The following is a 22,395-nucleotide window of genomic DNA, read 5'->3' on the forward strand; positions in this document are numbered from 1 at the left end:
TTTGAGTCATGTGCATATTATAACTGATTTTCACAAAAAAAATTTCTGAGAAATCTTTGAGCTAGGAACAGTGAAGTGAATGACAGTAGTAATGTAATAGTCATATCATTTGCAGAAATAGTTCAGCTTCCTTACTTAGGCAGTGCTGTGATACTGTTGAAAAAATGGGGGAAATTAACTGCCTTGATTAAAGATGGTAACAAAGCACACTCGCCTCTGTATTGGTATTAAGGGAAGGACACAAGCTTTTAAGATTTAAGTAAGGGTGTAGAGGACCCAATAGGACCTGATAGGTGAGCTATCCTCCACAGAGAGGAACTTGTTGATAACAGATACTTTTCTTTCAAATAAACTGTAATTTAAAGATCTAGTAGTCTCTCATGAAATTGAATGGTAAACAAAATTGGGCTTGTTCTAAAACCCTGACACTCAACGAACCTTAAACAAACATCCCCTAAACATTGATAGTATTATTTTAATGTGTATTTTAAAACAAACTTACTGTTTTAACTCTAATTGTACTCGTACTCAATTGCTTGATTTTTAAGGTAACAACAGTGCTTAAAGAAAATACATCAATTAACTTGCAGGTTTTGCTCATGTTTGCTATTCTTGAATCATATAAATTATAAAACTCTACTTGGATGTTTAAATGCTTGTGCAAGCTTATCACAAAGGTACTTAACGCTGTGTACATCCTGTTCTAAGTCCTTTCAGTATACTCCGTTATGGGAAGCCTGTCTTCCACATATGGAAGGGACTTTTTAAGCCTTTTTCTGAAGGTTAACGTAGTTAGTCTTGATAAAATGTATTTTGTTCAAGGGTATGGGGGAATTTGTGGAGTGATGGAATATTTTATTTGGTATTGGTTGCAGTTGTATTTGTCAAAGCTCATCAAATTGGAATTTTCTTACACATAACTTATATTTCAATATAACTAATTAAAAATAGTAGTAACTTGAAAAAAATGTATTTTGTTCATTTAGAAGGGTAATTCTGTAGAGTTCAGCTCACTGATACTTTCAAATACTCATATCCCACTGACTTAATCCTGTATTAGTTTCCAGCATTTCTGAGATTATTGTTAATGTAGGCATGATTATGCTTATCTGTGATTCTGTCCCCCCAACTCCCACCCACAGTAACTTGAGGCTGTTACAACAAAATAACACATGGAGTGACAAGGGATATATAAGTTAAATTGTGAAAATTCTGTGATCTAGAAATTATGATATATGGGCTGTTGTGTATTAGGAAGAAAATTTAAAGTGTATATTGTCCTGCAAATGTTAGTATTGAAATATGTTCAGGGTTTTAATAACCCATTTATAGATAAGTTGAAGTAAGGTAGTCTTGGATGTAATGTAAAATTAAAAGCTGTCATTTAAAATTTTTGTAGTTTGCTTCTTTTGGTGCCATGCTTTTATAAAATACCTCTAGGTTACAAAGTTTTTTTCTGTGAAGACAAGTGCTCAGTGAAGCACCGTATGAAACCATTTGCCATTGCCATTTGGTCTTACACTGTAGAAATATGAGGGAATTAGAATTTAATTGTGCTCAGGAGTCCAGGTTGTTTATTCTTTTTAAAACTGGCTTTGATGACTGAATATTAATTAAGTACTAGTAGTTACTATTGCTGAGTATTATCTGGTAATACTTAGTACTTTTCTTACTTTTTAGACACGAACTTCTGAATTCAACACGTGAAGACTTACAACTTGACAAACCAGCTTCAGGTGGTAGGTCTCCAGTCTCTGTCACAACAGAATGTTCTGTACCAGAAATGCACAATGTCAAAGTACTGTCCAATACTCCAAAAGAATAACTTGATTTTCTTCTTGATAATCCTATAATCTATAAATAACATAATAAATAAGTACAAATGTCACGTTTCTGGCTAGACAGGAAGAACCATGTCTGTTGAACCTTTGAGTCTCAAAATGATGTATTGAACAGTTTTTATCTCAGTATGCATTAGTCAGATAATCATTATGCCCAGGATATAAAAAGATTAAGTTCTTCGAGCATATAGCCACTGGTACCGTCACTTGTTCATTAGATGTGTTTTGAAGGAAATACAGTCATTAATTTGTTCTTGCTTTTTCCCTCGAGTGGAGGAGTGTTGGGATAAAAAATGGGAGTCATCGCAGTCAGAGGTGGTATAATGGAGTGTCAGCATTATCACATCCCTAATTTTATCATTTTAACAATCACCCACTAACTGTTCTTGAGTAAACTGAATTCTGCTATTTCCTAGCTTTAGTTTATGACACTTTTTTGAGTACCTATGTAAAATTACTCTTAAATTATTAACTTTGATTTTGTTTTATTCTTGTATTTACTGTCAGTGCTATTTTTATTTAAGCATTCTGAAATCTTAAAATTTTAGAACTGAAAAAATACGCTACCTATCATTTAATAATCTAAATTATTAAGTCGTCAATTTGAGGAAATGTGTATTTGCTATTCTTACAGTAAAGGAAGAGTGGTATGCCAGAATCACTAAGTTACGGAAGATGGTAGATCAGCTTTTCTGCAAAAAATTTGGTAAGTTTAATTTTCCCCCAGCTAAATACATTATGGAATAATTTTTCCGAATTTTGCTCTAAGAAAGAATATATGATAAATACAACTCACCTTGTTTTCTAACATATTTATTATGAAAAGGAGAGAAAATAGTGTAGTAAACCCATGCACTCTTTACTAAGTAATTCTTTTACACAGTATAGGTGATAGAGCGTATACTGCCACGCAGTTGGAGTCCTGTCCTTGGACCTTGAACAGCGTGTGGCGTGCCATGCTGGAATAAAGGCGCCTCTAGTAGTGGCCTTGCACGGGGGCTGAGCAGCAGTGTACTGCCGGTTACAGGGAGGTGCCTTGTGGCTGCGTAGCAGCAGCTTATGGCTGAGCTTGCCCTGTCTGTGTCCCTAAGCACTTAAAACACTGAGGTTGGGTTTATCAGTGCAGTGTCTTTGATTACCAACAATCTCTCTCCCCTGCTGCTGTATCTGGCTTCTCAGCAGCATTCAGCATGGTTGCCTTTCTTTCTTATCTTTTTTTAAACTACTTAAACTATTTTTATGGAAAGTTTCAACCTTGTTGATTCTTGGTTTCTTCTTGGGTTTCTCTGGCTGTGCATTTCTTTCTCTTGATGGCACCTCCCTTTAAGTTCAGTCTTTAAATTGTGCAGTGCTACTTTATAGCTCCATCCAGAGCCCTCAAAGCTTCTCCTCCTCTGCTTTTTCCACAGGCAATCCCACTCCATCTTGTATAAGTAACATATCATCTATATTTTGGTGACTTCAAATTCAAGTTTCTGTCCCTAAAAACTCCCTTGAATGGTAGCCCCTCTTGTTGGTGTCTCTTCAGACTGCCCATGTCCTCACTAAAGTCCTGGACGTTCCCTTTTGCAGCTTGCTCCTTTCCCAGTCTCCCCAGTGGCCCCACACTCTACCAGGGTATCCAAGCCAAACCCCTAGGAGTTACCCTTGATTTGTTCTGGCTTCCTGCTGACTCTGCACTTAACACATACCCCAAGTCCATTCTATCACTGTAGTCAAGAGCCAACACCAGGAAGCAGCCAGATTTTAATCTCTTTAAAAACATAAATGGAGCATGTTGCTTCCTTGTCTTATGCTCTGTGCTTTCCTTTGAGCTTGGAAGCAACTCCAGTGCCCCTAACTGTGACCACCCTACCTGCCTTCTAATACCCCATCATTCTATATCCCAGTTGCTCATTTCTTACCAGCTGTAATGACCATCTCCTTATTCTTTATCTTTTTAAAGTCATACCCTCCATGGGACTTGGCATTGTAAGTGTTGAAGGCTCTTACCTCAAATCTTCCTGTGCATCTCCTTTTTATTTATGTGTAAGTATGGCCACACTGGAGCAATCTTCTCTGAGTAGCCAGCTGGCGTGGACCACCAAGTACGTCGTATCCCATCAGCCTGTCAGCCTGTTACTTTCCTCAGAGCTCTTTATGATTCTTTTTCCTCCCACTGCAACACATAGATACAATAGCCCAGATCTTGTCTGTCTTGTCTACAGCTAGGTCTGTGCTTGGTGTCTGAGCAGGTACTCAGCAAATACTGAACAGTGTCATTAAAAGTGCCTTCTCTAGCCATCCGTGTACGCTGATGCCTTCAGCATACCGAGCCTTCAGCATACGCTGAATCAAGTAGTGTTCATTGGACCTCATTAGTTATAAAACTGAGAAGACCAAGGGGCCACAGAGCCATCATGGGTAGGGAAGACTGTGGTATACTCATATGAAGAGAAAAAGTGGCCAGCGGAAAATATTTTGGCATCAGAGCTAAAACAGGAAAGAGTTTATGCACTGTTACATTATAAACAGTAATAGCCTGGCTCTTTTGTTACTGCTCCTGGCCTTAGGAGGGTCTAGGACTGTAGCTGCTTTAGAAAGTGAGAAGCCAACAGAATTGCTGCTTTCTTTAATGTCCCTGGAAAGGAAAGAGGAAAAGCTAAGATTCTCTATAATTATCAAACATTGTAAGTCTGGTAAGTTTAACTATCCCAACAAGCATAAACAGTTAGTCACTCAGCACCTGAGCACGTGTGCCAGGTGCTGAGGACCCAGCAGCACGGAAGCCAGGCCCCTCCCCCAGGAAACATCTGTTTGTAAGTTAGGAAAAGATACAGACTAGAGGAACAAGTGAATATTTAATTCCCAGGAAGCCATTTAGTGGTCTGAGGAAAAATGGGGCAGGATAAGGGGAAGAGGGTAGTGGGGGTATTGTGATTTCTGTAGTGGAGACCTCACTGTTGAACAGCTCATTAGGGTGACCTTCCTCTTTTCCTATAGCTTCTACCCTTTCTCTCCCAACTCTTAACAATTGGTTCTATTTTATGGGAAGTTTGTTAGAATTGTGATTCAGTTCTTTTTGGCTATATTTAGCAGAATAATTATACTGAATATTACTCCCAGGTGTGAATGTGAAAAGGCGTTTACCATATTTTTTAGGGGAATGTTCTTGATCTTTATTACATTGTATATATAGTTTTCAAGTACACATTCTGTACCTTATCAGAAAGATCCTGTATTGAGCTCTTCAGATTTGGTGCTAATGAAACTAAGAAGGCCTTTAAATTTGCCAGTGAAGTCAATGTAAGAATTTAAAAAATGCAAATTATTTAAGGAGCCACTCTTCTAAAAACCACCATATTGTGAAATATTTAAATGTAACATACAGAATGTAAGGGAAAACTATGTATTGTGTACATCGCTCTAATCTTATTAGGATTCTCTTTGGATGTGGTTTCAGAGCAAGGATTACTAATTTCATTTTTACATCTCAAAATTGCAGTTCTACACCTATTCAGAAATAGAAAATAGTACAGTGAATTTGCATATACCCACTTTCAAGTTTAGTGATCATTAAGATTTTGATCAAGTCCATCTTTACTTCTTTTTCCCTTTGTAGGAATATTATAAAGAAAATCACAGGCATTTTGTCCTTTTACTCATTCAGTGCACATCCATGAACCGTGTGACATTTTCTTAACACAACCACAGTGTCATTGTCACACCTGACAAAATTAACCATTCCTCTGTATCCAGTCCTGGCCATTCCCTTCACCGAGTTTCCTCACTCATCTGAAAAGTATCTTTAAAGTTTTTGCTTTGAATCTGCATCTAAGTAAGGTTCATGTGTTAACTTTGGTTGATGCAGCTCTTAATCTAAACCAGTCTCTGCTTACTATTTTTATTTCCCATTCCATTAATTCTTTGCTGAAAGTTACTTCCTTTTAAAACAGCCCACTTAACGTAGGGGGGCACGGGGAAGGCAGTATATAGCACAGAAAAAACAAGTAGTGATTGATTCTATGGCATCTTACTACACTGATGGACGGTTGCTGTAATGGGGTATGTGGTAGGGACTTGATAATGGGAGGAACTAGTAACCACAAGGTTACTCATGTAAATGTATATTAATGATACCAAAAGAAAAAAAGGAAACAGCCCACTTAATGGGTAAAGAACATTGATCTTATGGTTGCAGTACAAATAAAAGTGTAGCGTAAAATAAGTTATGTGCAGAAGCCAATAAAAGGATTATCACACTTACAAAAATTAAGTAACAAAAGTCTGTTTCCAGGTATTTGAAAAAATAGTACTTAAGTTGCATTCTTTATTCTGTCACAATTTTCTTATGCTTTATTTTTTCCCAAAGTTACTAAAAAGTTTTCTCTAGATCTTAGAGCTATTAAGATGGTCTCAGAATCAGGAAACTTGAATCCACCAAAAGTAACCTCTTGATCATGGGCTTTTTATACTTGCATTTGCTATATTAAATCTATTTCAGTAGTTAATGTGTTGCTAGAGTATATTTTGCTTTTTAAAAGTTGATGTGCACCTTGCTTTGTCCTGTACTGAAATACGATTTCAGCAGAAACTTAGTCTCCTGAATTGCTTTTCTTTTGTAAAGCCGAAGCCTTGGGGAGCACTGAGGCCAAGGCTGTACCTTACCAGAAATTTGAGGCACATCCTAATGATCTCTACGTGGAAGGATTACCAGAAAACATTCCTTTTAGAAGTCCCTCATGGTATGGAATCCCAAGGCTGGAAAAAATTATTCAAGTGGGCAATCGAATTAAATTTGTTATTAAAAGGTAAGGCTATAATCTGCAGAAACAGATTTAATGTCCTTTAGGAAAGATTAATTTCATGATAAATGGGCCTTTTGTTCCCTCTCAGTTGGACTTACTCTGCATATTTAAATGAAGGTATTACATTTCGATTCATTTATTGAACAGATGTTTAATACCAGGCACCAGATGTTTAGGACCCCTATCCTAGGGAGGCTTATTACAGAGATAAATGCAGTAAAGTTACTGCATGCTGTGGGGAAGAAGACTAGGGTGGTGTGTAGATCTGTCAGTTGTGCATAAAGATTAGAGAAAAGGGGTTTCAAATGAAGGAAATGTAAAAAGTAGGGGCAGGGAGTTGTTGAATGTACTTGAGTGTCTGCAGAGCTACTACCCCCTTCTGTGTGGAGTGCCTGCAGCCTTAGGGGTGTGGCATGACAGGCTCAAAAGGTGACTGTTTTGCATGGTTGAGCTTAAAAATGCCTGTGAGGACATACAGGTCTACACATGAATCTGAAAATTGCTATTGTCAAAATAACCTAGAATTGCCAAAATGATTTTCACTGTAAATACAGGCAGAATGAACCACATTGAAAGTCATTGACAGTGCACAGCTGTGTGGAAAAGAGCCTTTAAGGTTTTTCAAAATGCTGTTACTAATGTCAGCATGTTTTTACAGACCAGAACTTCTGACTCATAGTACTACTGAAGTTACTCAGCCACGGACGAATACACCAGGTAAGATAGGTGAATTCCTTTTAAAAAACTTATAGCATCAGCGGTTTTTAAACTTTTTAAAAAATCTTGTAAAGTGGTGGAACTCACCTTTTCTCTCTTTCCCTCAAAAAATCTTGTGTGGAAGCTCAATACAAGCACTCCTTGATTTATCTGTGTGAACATAAGCAGTTATAGGAAAACTCCAAGCTTTGCATTCAGACCGCTGGTGTTCAGTAGAAATAATGTGTGTCACAAGTACAAGCCCCATATATCATTTCACATTTTCTAGGAGCCAAAACTGTGTTTCAAATTGTAATCAATTTAAGTAAACATGTGATAAAGCCATTTACACTTTCATTTCATATACAACATTCTTTCTTAGAAACTCTGGTGTATGTTTTATGCTTACAGTACATCTCAATTCAGTGAGCCCCATTTCAAGCGCTCGGTTGTCACATGTGACTAATATGGCAAACCATGCAGATTTAGACTTAAACTGTATTCACATGAACTCTCCTTTTAAAATGACAAAAATTATTCGGCAGCTGCACTGACATCACAGCCCAACAGGAAAGAACTATGATGTTTCAATCTCAGTTGTGTGAATGGTTTTATTTTCTTTATGTGAGCTGTAAGTCTGCCTTCCTTTCTTTCCCATCTTTCTGTTTACCATTGCATAATATCAGAAAAGGTGACCACAACTTGTAGATCTATGTTAGGAACTTCTGTTGCCAAGAACCAAGGGGTGTTTCTGAATTTGTACAATTAATCATTTATAAATACTAAGAGGAACTGGTGTACAAGGTAAGGTGATTTGTACTAAAAATACTGATCCTTCGGTTCTTAGGGTTCCTGGGGGCAACTGGTGAAGGTCAGCCAGGATGCCAAATAAATTATCTAACCTTTTTGTTTGTCTTGTCATGAAAAGTGGTTGAGAAGTACTATACTTGGGAAACAAAACTATCCTGTGCCAGGACTCCTGCAGGGGAGAAAGGATGATCAAGGCTCACCTCTTAGGTTGAGTATCAAAATCAACACAGAGGCCTCCTCAGCATGCTTTTGATTTAGGCAAAGAAACAAAGTATTGGTGATAATTGAAGATTGGAGATGACTCAGACTTTGCTAGGGGAAGTAATGGAAAGAAAAACATTCTTCAAGGTAGAGTTTTAACATGAATTAGTCAGTATGATGAAAGTCTTTGTGTATGAGTCTTCATTTCTCAAAACAGACCTCAAATTCAAATGTAATTAATGTGCTCACAGTTTTATTTGGGGCAGTTCTAACAGAGACTGTAAACTGAGAATGTTGAACACTTACCATTGGAAGAATATACAGGTGTCATAGGAATTACTCCAAGAATGGAGTTAATAGCATTTTCAGCAGGACCTGATCTGTCTTCTAGTGTATAGTTTAAAAGTCACTTAACCAAAAGAAGAATCTTGATTTTTCCAAATTATTTAACAATACTGGGCCTTCTAACAGTCATGGGAGACTTTGGAAAGAATTAAAGGTTGTTTCTTCGTTCAAGCAAAACATTACTTGGTTTGCCGGCGAACTAGGCATTAGTCTTTCGCTGGACTAGTTCTGGCTGTAGGCTGCATGGCAAACCTCAGTCATTGCCGTGGAAGTGTCTGCTTAATTCTTGGCATGACATGGATTTTGGTAAGAGTTGTGTACTTCAACATTGTGGGTGCACTTTGCCCTCAATTTGGAAGGACATAGCACATGTGAGAAAGTGGTGGAGTGAGCCAGGGAGTTAAGTGTAGAAGGGGAAGAGCAGTGCTGGAGGCTGTTACTTGGTTCCTGTGAGGAGTCATGCTGAAATCTTTCTGCACAGAGCAACAAATACCAGAGATGGAAGTGTAGCAGGAGGCTGAGCAGCAAGTTAACAGAAGCCTTTTATCTTGGAAAAGGAGAGTCTAGATGTCCTTAGCATAATAATTCACTCTTGGTTTATACCAGACTAACTTCCTCTGGATGAATGGCTGAGTGACCACATTAAATCCTTGAGATGCTAGGTTTTCTTTTAAAGTAAAAGTTTTACAAGTACTTTTACAGCAAAAGTAAAAGAAATTTTGAAAGATTTTCTGAAGCCCCATCAACCTTTAGTAGTATTCCCAGAACTTCTCTAACATTGCCCACTGCCCTTGTCAGCAGGCATGGGTGACCTCCGCACTTGATTTCATATACATTCTTGGCTCTGTGCCCTTTTCCTCTCTCTTTCCCCCACTCCTTTCCTTGCCCAGTCAATCCAGTCAATACCTCCAATGATCCTCCATTGTCTTCAAGCCTACCTCTGTTTCCTCCATTTACAACTTGACCAAACAGGCCCTGACTGTTGAAGTGGCATCCTACATGTCTTTTATATATACCTATTTTTCTTTAATATTTGTTTTGTTTAAAAGAGGATCATTGTCTTATAAATAAGGGATAAGGAAATAAACTAGATTGTAGATATGAATAATGTTGACTGGCACCTTCCTAAAATCTCTTTAACATGGGTTTCTGCCATTCATTTACCATGTATTTCTTGCTGTGATTAGTGAAATGTTGCTTTGTACTGATCTCCAGACACACATCTATTCGATAAAACAAGGAATTCCTGTATAACAAGCAAATACAAGTGAAACTGTTGTGGTTTAACCTGGTGTAGAAGGCCTGAAGCCTTATACAACTGGTCCCTCCTCTCCCCTAATAGGATTCTCTGATGTACCTCCAAGGAGGAATGTTTCAAATCTATTCATTTAGGGTATTCTTAGGAACAAGTTCTTTATTTATAATGTAAACTTAAATTTGTAATTCTGTATCCCTTCATTCTTCTAGTATTTGACAAATGCAGGGAATCGTTCTTTTCCTAAAGACCCAAGTTTTTGTTCTTAAAATTGAGTTAAAGAGCATCACTGGATTATACACCTAAAACTCAAGACAATGTTATATGTCAATTATGTGTTAGTTTTTTTAAAAAAGGACCATCACTGGAAAGATGGCATCCAGTCTGATTCTGTGTCAGCACCAGTAAAGGGCATTGTGAGCTTTACGTTTGCTTTCTAGTCAAAGAAGACTGGAATGTCAGAATCACCAAGCTGCGGAAGCAAGTAGAAGAGATCTTTAATTTGAAATTTGGTAAGTAAAACACAAGGATTATGTCTTAATTTAAGAACATAAATGAAAGGCAGTGTTCTGAATGAGTTATAGCAGTTCAGGACCTAGAGAAAGAACATCCCGGAAATGGGGTTTTAGTTTCTGTAAGCCCTAATTCACTACTTAAAGTGAATAAGTTACTTGATTTCTCTTGGATGCAGTTTTCTCATATATGAGTATGGGAGAGGATGGGAGGAGTTGGGATAAGTCTCAGTTCCACTGTCTGTACTTCTAATCTGGCTAACACCGAATGGCAAATAGGTTTCATCATTTGTTTCAACTTAGATTTGTTGACAGCGGTTTCCTGGAGCGCTGTCTTGAAAACGATTCTGAGGAGATTCAGCAAGAGTGTTTCAGTTGATTGGGTGTGTCTGTCATGGAGAAGGAAGTAAGGAGTGGGAGTGATAGCAGTGTTCCGGGGTGACCCCCTTGGCGTAATGCTTGGAATTAATGTTTGCCTGGATCAGGAATCTTAAGCACTGTGCCTCTGATCTCTCTATCTTGACAAATTCTGCTTAGATGGAACTCTTAACCTTTTAAATAGCAAACTTGCCTCTAGATGACCGCACAGAGGCTGGGTAGGTGCTATTTCAGTGTGAAATGGCCATAGTTCATTTCTGCCCAGAGCACAGAGATGATTTGACCAAACTAATGTAATTATCCTTCTGATTTGTGGTGTTAAAATGTTCCTATTAAATGCCTATTTTTTAGGCTTGTTCTTCAGTTTTGCACAGTATACTAAGCAAAATACCTTTAATATGAACTAGAGATTGCTAGATTATAGGGAAGTTTTTACATAACATATTTGAGGATGCCTGGATGTTTGACTTAACTGTGGTGATCATTTTGCAATATATATGAATATCAGATCATTATGTTGTACACCTGAACATAATGTTATATGGCAATTACACCTCCTTTATTTAAAAAAAATCAAAAAGTCAAGAGAATGCAAACAACAAGAAAAGAATGTAACATTTCATCTTCCACAAACTGTGTCCTCTTATACTTTCAGCTCAAGCTCTTGGACTCACAGAGGCGGTAAAGGTGCCATACCCTGTGTTTGAATCAAATCCAGAGTTCCTATATGTAGAAGGCCTGCCAGAGGGGATTCCCTTCCGAAGTCCTACCTGGTTTGGAATTCCACGTCTTGAAAGGATTGTCCGGGGGAGTAATAAAATCAAGTTTGTTGTTAAAAAGTAAGTTGTGTTTGCTAATGTTGTCATTCCTGGAATTAAAACAATAAAGTTATGTTTCTATTTAAAATGTTTTTTTCTAGCTACAGGTGACAGACAGTTAAGGCTTTCAAGTCCATGATGGAAAAGCCAGGCTCTGAACCAGCCCTGGCATTGTCCATTGCCTGGCAAATCCTTTAGCCTGTAGTCCATCTTCTCCGTCAGTACACGGAGAGTCCTAATACCTTGAAGTTGGTTAGAGCCACAGTGCTCAGTATTCCTGAGTAGCTGAGTGGAGGGTGGAGATGCTGGTTTTTATCTGCTCTGTTATTCCTGGTGAAACTGGGCAGGCAATTGAATTCCATTGATTAAATTTCTCATTTACATGTCTGCAGAATTTCAGCAGTTGAATAAACTAGTGTTAGTTAACTCTCATGAAAGAAGTCATTTACTCTTCATAAAAATCACTTGGCAGATAGTTGTGGGAAGAAAAGTGAAGTTTTTGTCCATAATGACAGAAATTGTCTCATTGCAGAATGATTCTGTTGTCGCATTTATAAAAATATCAGTTTTGATGTTTTCACTAACTGTAAAGACCAGTATTTTACTGGTTATTGTTGTTTCTTGGTTTTCTCTCTAGACCTGAACTAGTTATTTCCTACTTGCCTCCTGGAATGGCCAGTAAAATAAACACTAAAGGTAAGAGATTATATATACTCTGTTACACTTCAGTGTAGGTCATACTGAGTCATTGGCCAATATCTTTTTGGGGCTGTTGGTTTGTCTCTGCTTTTTAAGGTATTTTAATTAATGGACTTTCTTTTTTTTAACACTTTCCTGAAAATTTCCTGTTTGCCATCCTCCTTCACTTGTGTTTCCACAGCTTTGTTGAGGATGATTTTACTACCCAGTTTAATTCTAAAGGTTTCTTTGAAGAGAGCCAACCTGTGTGAATTTTAATACTCTGTTTTTATAAAGCATCCCCTTTTGCTTTTTCTTCCCCAATATGCAGGTATAATTGTGTGCTTACTTTACAGCCTTGCAGTCCCCCAAAAGACCCCGAAGCCCTGGGAGTAACTCAAAAGTTCCTGAAATTGAGGTCACTGTGGAAGGTAAGGCTATCCTGTGGCATGTTTCTGTTGATTCTCCTGTTCTTTGCTAGTTATATCTGTTGATTCTTCAGCTTATTGCTTACATTTTTATGCAAATGTGTTTTTTACAAAACTGGTTTTAGGTATGGTTTGCTTGCTTCCTGTGATAAAGCTAAATTTATGAACGTTTCTCACTGAAAATTTCCAAGCAGACAACATGGTGTTCTAGGAGCAAATTACAAACTACTTACAAGAAAATCCCTAAATACCTTAACTTTTCTAAAAATAAGGATGCAGAGAGGAATGTGTGGGCTAATTTTTTTCATTGCCTTTTCCCCCTGTTCTTTACAGGAAAGAAAGTTTAGGATGGGTTAAACAGCAGTACCTTGGGTTAAACTAGTCTAGTACTCCTCAACTTCCCTTTCTCCACTCAGTGGGAATCTCACTGGTCATGTTCACAGCATTTAAGTGCTTTGTACAGTGTTATAGACTATCCTCAGCCTCCTGTTAGGTTATTGGTATTTCTGTCCATATCTTCCTTAGTGCAGAAGGAAAGGATCACTTCGTTAGGATAATTCTTTGTTGCCATATAAGCTCAAGTTTTGTGTGAAGACTTTGCTGTATGGCTGCAAAGTGGAGCCTTAGTCCCATTCACCCACTGAGCACCTGCTTTCTCACCTACAGCAACAGGCAGCATTGCCCCTGTCCAGGAACTTCCTTCAGGAGTTGAGTGATAGGAAGGAAATCTGTTGTTTGCCAAATACCCTGTTTTAAATTTTACATCCTGCTTATTTATGGAACCTTTTATTTAAAAAATCAAAAAGATTAGGTGTAATTTATATGTGATAAAATGCTCCCATTTTAATTGTACAGTTGGGGTTTTGGAAAATGTTTGTCCCACCATGCTAGTCAACACATGGAATATCTCCATCATCCTCAAAGGTTTCCCCATGCTGCTCAGCATCAGTGCCTCCAAGTCCAGGCCACGGGGGGGACAATTGCTCCACTTTAGTCACCATAGAACACCTAAGTAAATTCCGTTTAAATGGAGTCATTCCGTATCTGTTCTTTTTGTGGTGGGCTGTTTTTTCTCAGTAAATGTTAAATGTATACTTGTATATTTCAGTATTTCCTTTTTATTGCTGAGGATCACTCATATGGATTCACCACATTTTGTTTATACATTTGTCCGTGGACATTGGGGTTTATTTTCAGCCTTTGTCTAATAAAGATGCCATGGACAATGTGTACAAAATGTGGTGAGTGCTTTCCTTCTCTACAGCGGATAATATTTAGGGGTGGAATTGCTGGCTTTTTGACTTCATAAGAAATTGCCCAACATTTTCCCAAAGTGGCTGTGGTATTTATTGACACTTCCTGCCTGGAAAGTAAGGCTGCCCATCCTCACAGTACTTGGCATTGCCCTTTTTAATGTACCTCTTCTCGGGTGTGGAGTGTTATTTCACTTAAGTGTAATCCAGGTTGCTAGTTTATTAATTTACAGAAAGAACTAGATCATTCATTCAGCTCGGTTCTGTAAGTTTATCACAAGTTTCTTCCTGTCTTGTCCTGTTATTACTAAAATGTTGCTTCATGAGCACAGAGTTTAAGCAGAGATGCTAATTGGATGGTCTGAGTAGCCTGTCACAGAGCTGTAGTGATGGAATGTGCTGAGTGAGTATCTGGTTATTCCTGCCAGGTAAACCAGCTGCCAGAGCCAGCTGGTCCAGAATCATCTCCATACTGTCTTAAGGAAGCTGTAACTTCAATTCAGGAGTTTTAAAGTAATCAAAGGCTAGAATGTTGAATCTAGATGTTGTATAGGGAGTGACAGATAAATTTCATTTTAACCCCCCATTCCCATCAGATTCTTTAAGGATTCTGAGGCCATATCCAGGCTAAACGAGGAAGATAGGATGCATGCCCTGCTGTGTTTACCATCCGTTGCTTAAATCTGGGAAATGGTTCATGAAATTCTTGTCAGAGAGAGAGTGTAATGGTGAAGACTGAGAAACCAGATTCTGAAAGTTGATATCCCAACTCTACCACTTTTTTTTTTTAGTATCATTAATAAGTCTACCACTTTTAACTAGCTGTGTAACTGACTGCCAGTTCAGAGTTCCCATGGCTCAGTTTATCTGTTGGTACGGTGGAGATGGTAGTGAAGTCTATGTAAATTAAATTAGTTAAAACATACTGTGCTTGGTAAGGTGCCTGTTATGCGCTAAGCTGCTGGTGGTAGGTACTACTACAGAAGGTGTTCATCAAACATCAGTCTTTTATGTGAAGATAAATAGAGGAAAGAGGTACCTCGATAGAAAGGTGATGTAGGTCAAAGCCCAGAGTCTATATGAACATTTTTGCAAATTGGGAAATGCAGAGTCTCAGGGTGTATCTCTAGAATGTTGGTTATTTTACTAAGAAATCTGAAGAAATTTAATTTTTTCTTTCCATTGTTTTGGCTATTAATAAATAGTTGGCTTGCTTTGGATTAAAATAAGCTTGCTGCTTTATATATTAGATGATTGTACATACAGAAGAGTCAAGGCCTGGAGTTTTTATGAATAACTGAAACTAACACTCATTTTCATTTGATGGAAAAGAACTGCTTACCTATAACGTTTCTAAGTTGTACTAAGAATTAAAGGATAGGATGTTGCAGAGTTGCTGGAGAAGCTGCAGGAATGCCTCCTTGTGGAGATAACCTTCTCCTACCTAAAGCTGTGCCTGTGTCCGGGCTTGAAAGGAAATCATACAGGCAAACACGGTAACCACCAACCACCTGGCTCCAAAAGGGCATGATGGAGTGAATTGGAAGCACCTTACATCTGCCAGAAAGCAAATCCCATTTCAGGGGAAAATGCTTGTAAGGATGGAAGCAGAGAAGTCAATGGAAGGCTGTGGAATCAGGTGCCAGTGCCCTGGGCCATCGTGGAGTGCTTATCTACTGTTGGAGCCTAGCTTTGTTTCCAGGGCAGGCAGGATGGCAGGAGCATGTCCTAGAGAAATCGCAGCACTACTTGAGCATGATTAAGTATGTGTGTTGATGATGACTTTTTAAAAATTCTTCTTTAGGCCCTAATAACAACAGCCCTCAAACCTCAGCTGTTCGAACCCCTACCCAGACCAATGGTTCTAATGTTCCCTTCAAGCCTCGAGGGAGAGAATTTTCCTTCGGTAAATATGCATTTTATTTTTCTTTATTTCATTTTGAAGCAAAGGAATTAATAATAATACTTACTTTACTAGGTGAATTGTTGTTATTTGGGGAACTAGTGTAAATGATTTAAAGGCACAGACTATAGAGTCAAACTGCTGGGCCTTCATGTCTGGTGCTACTACTTTATAATGCTGTGACCTTGGGCAAACTACCTAACTTCTCTGTTTCTCCATGTCCTTACCTGTAAAATGGGGATCACATTATTTCCTGCTTCATAGGGTTGTTGTGAGAATTATAGATCATTGAAAGTTACATCCATACCTAGCATATCGTAGACACTGCATTTGTTTTTTTGGTTTTCATTTGTTTTGGTTTTGTTCCCCCTGAAAAACAAGTTTGCTTCTTTAATGAAATCAGTACTTGGCTTTTAAAGTAAGGAGCAAAATTACAGTTTCTGTGATTGCCATAGAAACCCCTGGCCATCTTATGGGGCCATTTTATTTTTTTAAAATTTGTGTTGTGGAAGGGTATTTTAAATAATTACATTAGGAAAAGACAGGTTGTAGGTAGAAACAACCCACCTTACTGTTCTAAATTTCAGCTTGGGTTTTTTTTTTTTCCAAGATGACTATAATTAAAAAAAAATACTTTAACTGAATTATAGTGGACATAAAGTATTTTACTAGTTTCAGGTGTACAACATAGTCATTCAGCAATTGTATACATTATGAAATGCTCACCAAGAAATATAGTGACCACCTGTCACCTGTATACACAGTTATTACAATATTATTGACTATAATCCCTATTTGTACTTTTCATCCCTGTGACTGATTTCTTTTATAACTAGAAGTTTATACTTTTTAATCCCCTTCACCTGTTTTTCTCATCTCCCCACCCCTCTGGCAACCACTAGTTTATTCTCTGAGTCTAGTTTGTGGGTTTTTTTTTTTTAATTAAAGTATCATTGATACACAATCTTATGATGGTTTCAAATATACAACACAGTGGTTCAGCATTCACCCATATTATCAAGTCCTCACTCCCTCCATTGCAGTCACTGTCTATTAATGTAGTAAGGTGTTACAGAGTCATTAATTATATTCTCTGTGCTGTAGTATTGTCCCAGTGACCTGCCTAAATTGAGATTGCGAATTATAGTGTCCCTTAATCCCCTTCTCCATCCGCAACCCCTCCTCTTGTTAACCACTAGTCCCTTCTCAGTGTCTGTGAGTCTACTGCTATTTTGTTCCTTCTGTTTTGCTTTGTTTTTATACTCCACCAATGAGCAAAACCATTTGGTACTTGTCTTTCTCCGCTTGGCTTATTCCACTGAGCATCATACCCTCTAGAGCCATCCATATTGTTGCAAATGGGAGGATTTATTTTCTTTTTATGGCTGAATAATATTCCATTGTGTATATTACCACATTTTTTTTATCTGTTCATTTACTGATGGACACTCAGGTTGCTTCCGTATCTTGCCTACTGTAAGTAGTGCTGTGATAAATGTAGGGGTGCATATGTCTTTTTGAATGAGGGATCTTGTTTTCTTTGGGTAAATTCCTACAAGTGGAATTACTGAGTCAAATGGTATTTCTATTTTTAGTTTTTTTGAGGGGTTCATGTTTTTTGTTGTTGATTTTAAGATTCCACATACAAGCGAAATCATAGGGTATCTGTCTTTTTCTGACTTTTTCACTTGCGTAATATCCTCTAAGTCCATCCTATTGTGAATAGCAAGATTTTATTCTTTTTTATGGCTGGTTTTCATCTGTTTTTAATTTTAGCACATGTCACTTATTTGTAGTGAACATGTTAGTAATATAATAGAAGTTGAATAATATGTCAGGATTAGGGTGGTTGTCAAGATAAGAGTGTTAAAAACTTCTGTGTTTGTTTTTATTTTGTACTTAATGATGTACAATAAGATGAAAAATTCCTGACCGCAAGTGTATTTTGATGAGTATTACTAACAACCTCTTGTCTTTTTACATGCAGAGGCCTGGAATGCCAAAATCACAGACCTAAAACAGAAAGTTGAAAATCTTTTCAATGAAAAATGCGGTAAATTTATTTTAGAACATTTATTATTAAAATATAGAAAAGACACACTTTCTCCTTGAGTATATACTTTGCTTTATTAAAGTACTTGCCTTAAAAAAAAATACAACCTAGCATTTTTTAAAATAGAAGAAAGTGAGCATAGTGAAACATTCAGCATTTAAGTGTTACTATCTTAGGGAGTGTAGTGGGTGTTCAGGCACAAATGGCATAATTTCGCCTACTTTTCTGAGCATTGAGAAATTAGACACATTTTTCTGAAATTTTAATTAATACGATTAAAAAAATGAACATGATTTTGATAGCTGTAAAATACTTTAAAATGCATTTTTTTAGAGGTTTACTATTTGTAAAAAACACAAATGTGAGAAATAAGAAAAATGTGTCGTGTATTTTATAGGTGAAGCTCTTGGCCTTAAACAAGCTGTGAAGGTGCCGTTTGCATTGTTTGAGTCTTTCCCAGAAGACTTTTATGTGGAAGGCTTACCTGAGGGTGTTCCATTCCGACGACCATCTACTTTCGGCATTCCAAGGCTGGAGAAGATCCTCCGAAACAAAGCCAAAATTAAGTTCATCATTAAAAAGTAAGGAAATTAGATGAAACAAGAAGGACCAAAAGTTGACACTTGTGATCCTGGGAGATGGAGAAACAGATCCACTTTTGTGGCAGAGCCAAATCAACTCTACAGTAAAAACAAAAAACCCTTAAGCTATACTTTTGTATTGTGTTTTAAATTTTCTTTAATTGGTTAAAAGAGGGAAGGAGGGCTCTAGCTTGTCAGAGGGATAAAAGATGGATTTTTTACATCACCCTACAGTTGTATTTGTAATGGTTGATGCTGCTGGAATCTAAGCATGCATGCAGTTCAGTTTTGTAAAGCCCTATTACTTCTCCAACTCACACAGTATTTTAAATTTCTCCTGTTTGCTTGTAGGTCTGTGAATTAGGCCAACATGATTGAGAGAGATGGGAATAATTAGAATTAAAAACTGTATGTTGATCAAGACATAATTAAAATTAACTAAAATGGATTTTAGGTTTTATTTATGAACATTTAATTTTGAGTAACCCAGGAATGCTGTCAAATAATCAAAGCTGATACTGCCAAGCATAATGGCCACCTTTTGTACTTGCAGCCTAGTCTTAGAGATCTGGCAGTAGCTAAGAGAGAGAGAGACTCCTGTGCTTACACCCCATCTTACATTTCCATGCCACCTAAATATGGGGCACTTTCTGTTCCCATTCTCAAGTCTAGCCCTGAATCTTCCAGCAGCTATTGAAATCATGGGAAGAAGCAGCTATGAAAACTAGATAGGGATGGGGTGGATGTTCTAATCATAGTTGTAATTAGTCTTTCCTTATATGAAATAACCATGTGGTTTCTGTTCTTCCATTACAAAGAATTGACTGAATATTTATAGAAAAGTTACTGGTTTTTAAATCTTTTACTTATTTAATCTTCAGTATTTCACTATTGGATTTTTAGCACACATGTGTTTTCTCTTTCTTGTTTTAGGCCAGAAATGTTTGAGACTGCAATTAAGGAGAGCACCTCCTCCTCCAAGAGCCCTCCAAGTAAGGTCCTTCCTACAGAAAATGTCTTTAGAGATTTTTCAGTAGTAATTAAAGAAGTGTTTAAAGAGCAGATACTGAGATAAAACCAGGAAAACTCATTCAAAATTGTGGCTATGACTAAGTTAAATTTTTAGTTCTTTAGTAATGAGAATCTCTGTGTGTCTGATGCAGTACTAGGCACCATGAGAAAGAAAAAAGTGAAAAAGTCTCAGGAAACTTAATACTATGGAATGACAAAGTACCCTTGAAAAAAGAGCAAACCTTAAGCAGAGTTGGGTTAAAATACTGATGTAGGCCGAATTAATTGTAAACATGTTATTAGAGATTTTATTACATTTTATTTATGTTCTAATCTTGTTTCTGTCTTAAGGAAAAATAAACTCATCGTCCAATGTTAATACTACTGCATCAGGTGTTGAAGATCTTAATATCATTCAGGTGACAATTCCAGGTGTGATTTCTTTGCCTTCATCATAGTTTGTGGGGTTTTTCCTCTTCAGGTTTTCACTTTCTTGACTCGGATCACTGGAGTTTGCTCTAATCATCCTGGGATGTTGAATGTATGGCACAGTGCTGCATTGTCCCCAGCCCTTCAAAAATGTTTAGCCAATAAACAGCACCTCACAGTTAATTTCTAAACAGCTCTGTGCAGTTACTGGACTTGATATGAGCTAAGACCTCTTGACTGCCAGGTGTCTGTGTGTTCTTTGAAAAATTTGTATGACACAGCAAGTAAAGTTTGTATTGCATCTTTATAACAGGAATAAAGTTGTAGCATTTTCAATTTGGTGTTATTGTTAAATAGTTGGGTTAAATCACTTCAGTCTTAATTGGCTTAATGTACTTAAGCAAAGCAAGTTACACAGCTCAGTGTTTGCTTTGAATTAAAATTACGTTATTAAGTTACGAGTTTTCTCTTAAATTTTTAGATGATGATAATGAAAGACTGTCAAAAGTTGAAAAAGCTAGACAGCTAAGAGAACAAGTTAATGACCTCTTCAGTCGAAAATTTGGTAAGTTTTGCATTTGCATTGTACAGCTTGCAATAAGCAAGAAAATTTTGTTTCAGTAAGATCTTAATAGTAGCTTATGCTCAGATAGTTGTATTCTTCCTATATAAAAAGGAAATAAAGTTAAAAAATAGGTTTTGGTGTTAGTAAAATTAAATTAGTAAGAAAACATTTAATGTGTTGCACGATGGTGATCCAGTATCATAGTGAATAAAATTAAGGTTCACATGTAAGGTTATTTGGCATGTACAAAGGACCTTAGCTAACAGCAGAGACAGTCTTTAAATGTTGCTATGTGCTGCTTAAACACTTCTTCATAAGATGTTGTTAGATTATACTTTTAATGCTGTTGTCTCATTATAGGTGAAGCTATTGGTATGGGTTTCCCTGTGAAAGTTCCCTACAGGAAAATCACAATTAACCCCGGTTGTGTGGTGGTTGATGGCATGCCTCCTGGAGTGTCATTCAAAGCCCCCAGTTACCTGGAAATCAGCTCCATGAGAAGGATCTTAGATTCCGCTGAATTCATTAAATTCACAGTCATTAGGTAAGTAAGAGTTCGCTGCTTGGTCATCAGAAGGAATCTGCAGATCATGAACTAAGTCATTTTCCAGAATGCAGTGACAGGTATAATAGAATCAGGCTTACCGTGTAGTGAAAGAAACAAAATACTTCAGTTATTGACCTCTCAGATTCTCTTCTCCTTGAGCTGACTCTCCTAATTCTCCAGACTTTAAGGCAAGGGGTTAGCAAACTATGGCCTGTAGACCAGATCCAGCCTGCACTTACTTTTATAAAAAGTCTTACTAAAACGCAGTCACATGCATTTATCTGCATAATGTATGTGGCTGCTTTTCATGTTACAGTGATAAATTTTAGTAGTTGGGACAGAGATAACCTACAAAGCTTAAAATGTTTACTCCCTGGCCGTTTATAGGAAAATTTTGCCAGCACCTGTCTTAGGCATGTCATCCTGGGCTTCAGGTCAGACAGGGATTCAGTCCCAAGTCAGCCATGTCAGTTCTGTTCCCTTATCCACACAGTGGGGTTGTAACTGTTCCCTTTGAGGCATCAGCTCCTTACCCACAGAGCGGGCATGATTCTACTCACCCTCTGCAGTAACATGAGCTCGTTGCAGTGCATATTCAGCATGCGTCCTTTCCCTGTCCACCCAAGCAAAACCTCAGGGTATCTTCACTCTTCTCCTGCAGTTTGCAGAAGCATAGCTATCACATGGTCAGCTCATTGTGGGTGTCCACTATCTCTAGCATAAATCACTTGGGATTTACACTCAGAAGTAGTTAATGTAGTGCCCTCTCATCCACTTAACCTTCTCCAGTACCTTTTCCCTAAAAATCCCATTATTTTTCTGTTCCACTTGACCGATGTTCGTTCCCCATGCCATTCCCCAGGGGTCTGGGAAAAAGCCTTCCTCTATTAGAGCACTTCGTAGAAGTACTGTATTCTCCTTTTCTTTGATCCTGGTTTTGTTTTCCTACCATCTTCAGTGTCTTGTTGTCTAATAATGGCCTATGTTAGTTTTTACTCTGTCTACAGGTGAAAAAGCATATAAAAAAGTATTTAAAAAGTTAGATTAACAATTCTCATTCCAACACATAAATGACTTGGGTTAAATATTGATTGAATGAACTGTATATATATGTAAATTCTTGTAGAATAAAAATAGATGGTTATATAATTTGTTTCCCTCTTTAGACCATTTCCAGGACTTGTGATTAATAACCGTGAGTATTCCATTGAAGTCTCTCTTTTTTCTTCTCCTGGATGTGAGAGGTTAGCTTGCTTCTATTAATATTTAATCATAATGTCTGGCACACATTGGGCTCTCAAATA

General features: G+C 37.5%; 1 protein-coding gene across 7 annotated transcripts in view; it reads left to right on the forward strand.

Annotated features, from left to right (window-relative positions):
* GTF2I (general transcription factor IIi) overlaps positions 1–22,395 on the forward strand; it is a 113,643-nt gene that overhangs the window by 87,984 nt on the left and 3,264 nt on the right. For all 7 annotated transcript variants that reach the window (XM_073215211.1, XM_017649872.3, XM_073215208.1 and 4 more), the window contains 16 exons: positions 1,681–1,739; positions 2,476–2,547; positions 6,448–6,631; positions 7,287–7,345; positions 10,376–10,447; positions 11,481–11,664; positions 12,281–12,339; positions 12,678–12,752; positions 15,807–15,908; positions 17,893–17,958; positions 18,356–18,539; positions 19,473–19,531; positions 19,902–19,982; positions 20,461–20,544; positions 20,905–21,088; positions 22,258–22,286. In XM_073215211.1, the coding sequence (XP_073071312.1) occupies positions 1,681–1,739; positions 2,476–2,547; positions 6,448–6,631; positions 7,287–7,345; positions 10,376–10,447; positions 11,481–11,664; positions 12,281–12,339; positions 12,678–12,752; positions 15,807–15,908; positions 17,893–17,958; positions 18,356–18,539; positions 19,473–19,531; positions 19,902–19,982; positions 20,461–20,544; positions 20,905–21,088; positions 22,258–22,286 (1,553 nt within the window). The remainder of the gene's footprint in view (positions 1–1,680; positions 1,740–2,475; positions 2,548–6,447; positions 6,632–7,286; positions 7,346–10,375; positions 10,448–11,480; positions 11,665–12,280; positions 12,340–12,677; positions 12,753–15,806; positions 15,909–17,892; positions 17,959–18,355; positions 18,540–19,472; positions 19,532–19,901; positions 19,983–20,460; positions 20,545–20,904; positions 21,089–22,257; positions 22,287–22,395) is intronic.

The sequence above is a fragment of the Manis javanica genome, chromosome 10 (assembly GCF_040802235.1).
Source record: "Manis javanica isolate MJ-LG chromosome 10, MJ_LKY, whole genome shotgun sequence".
In the NCBI taxonomy this organism is placed as follows: Eukaryota; Metazoa; Chordata; class Mammalia; order Pholidota; family Manidae; genus Manis; species Manis javanica.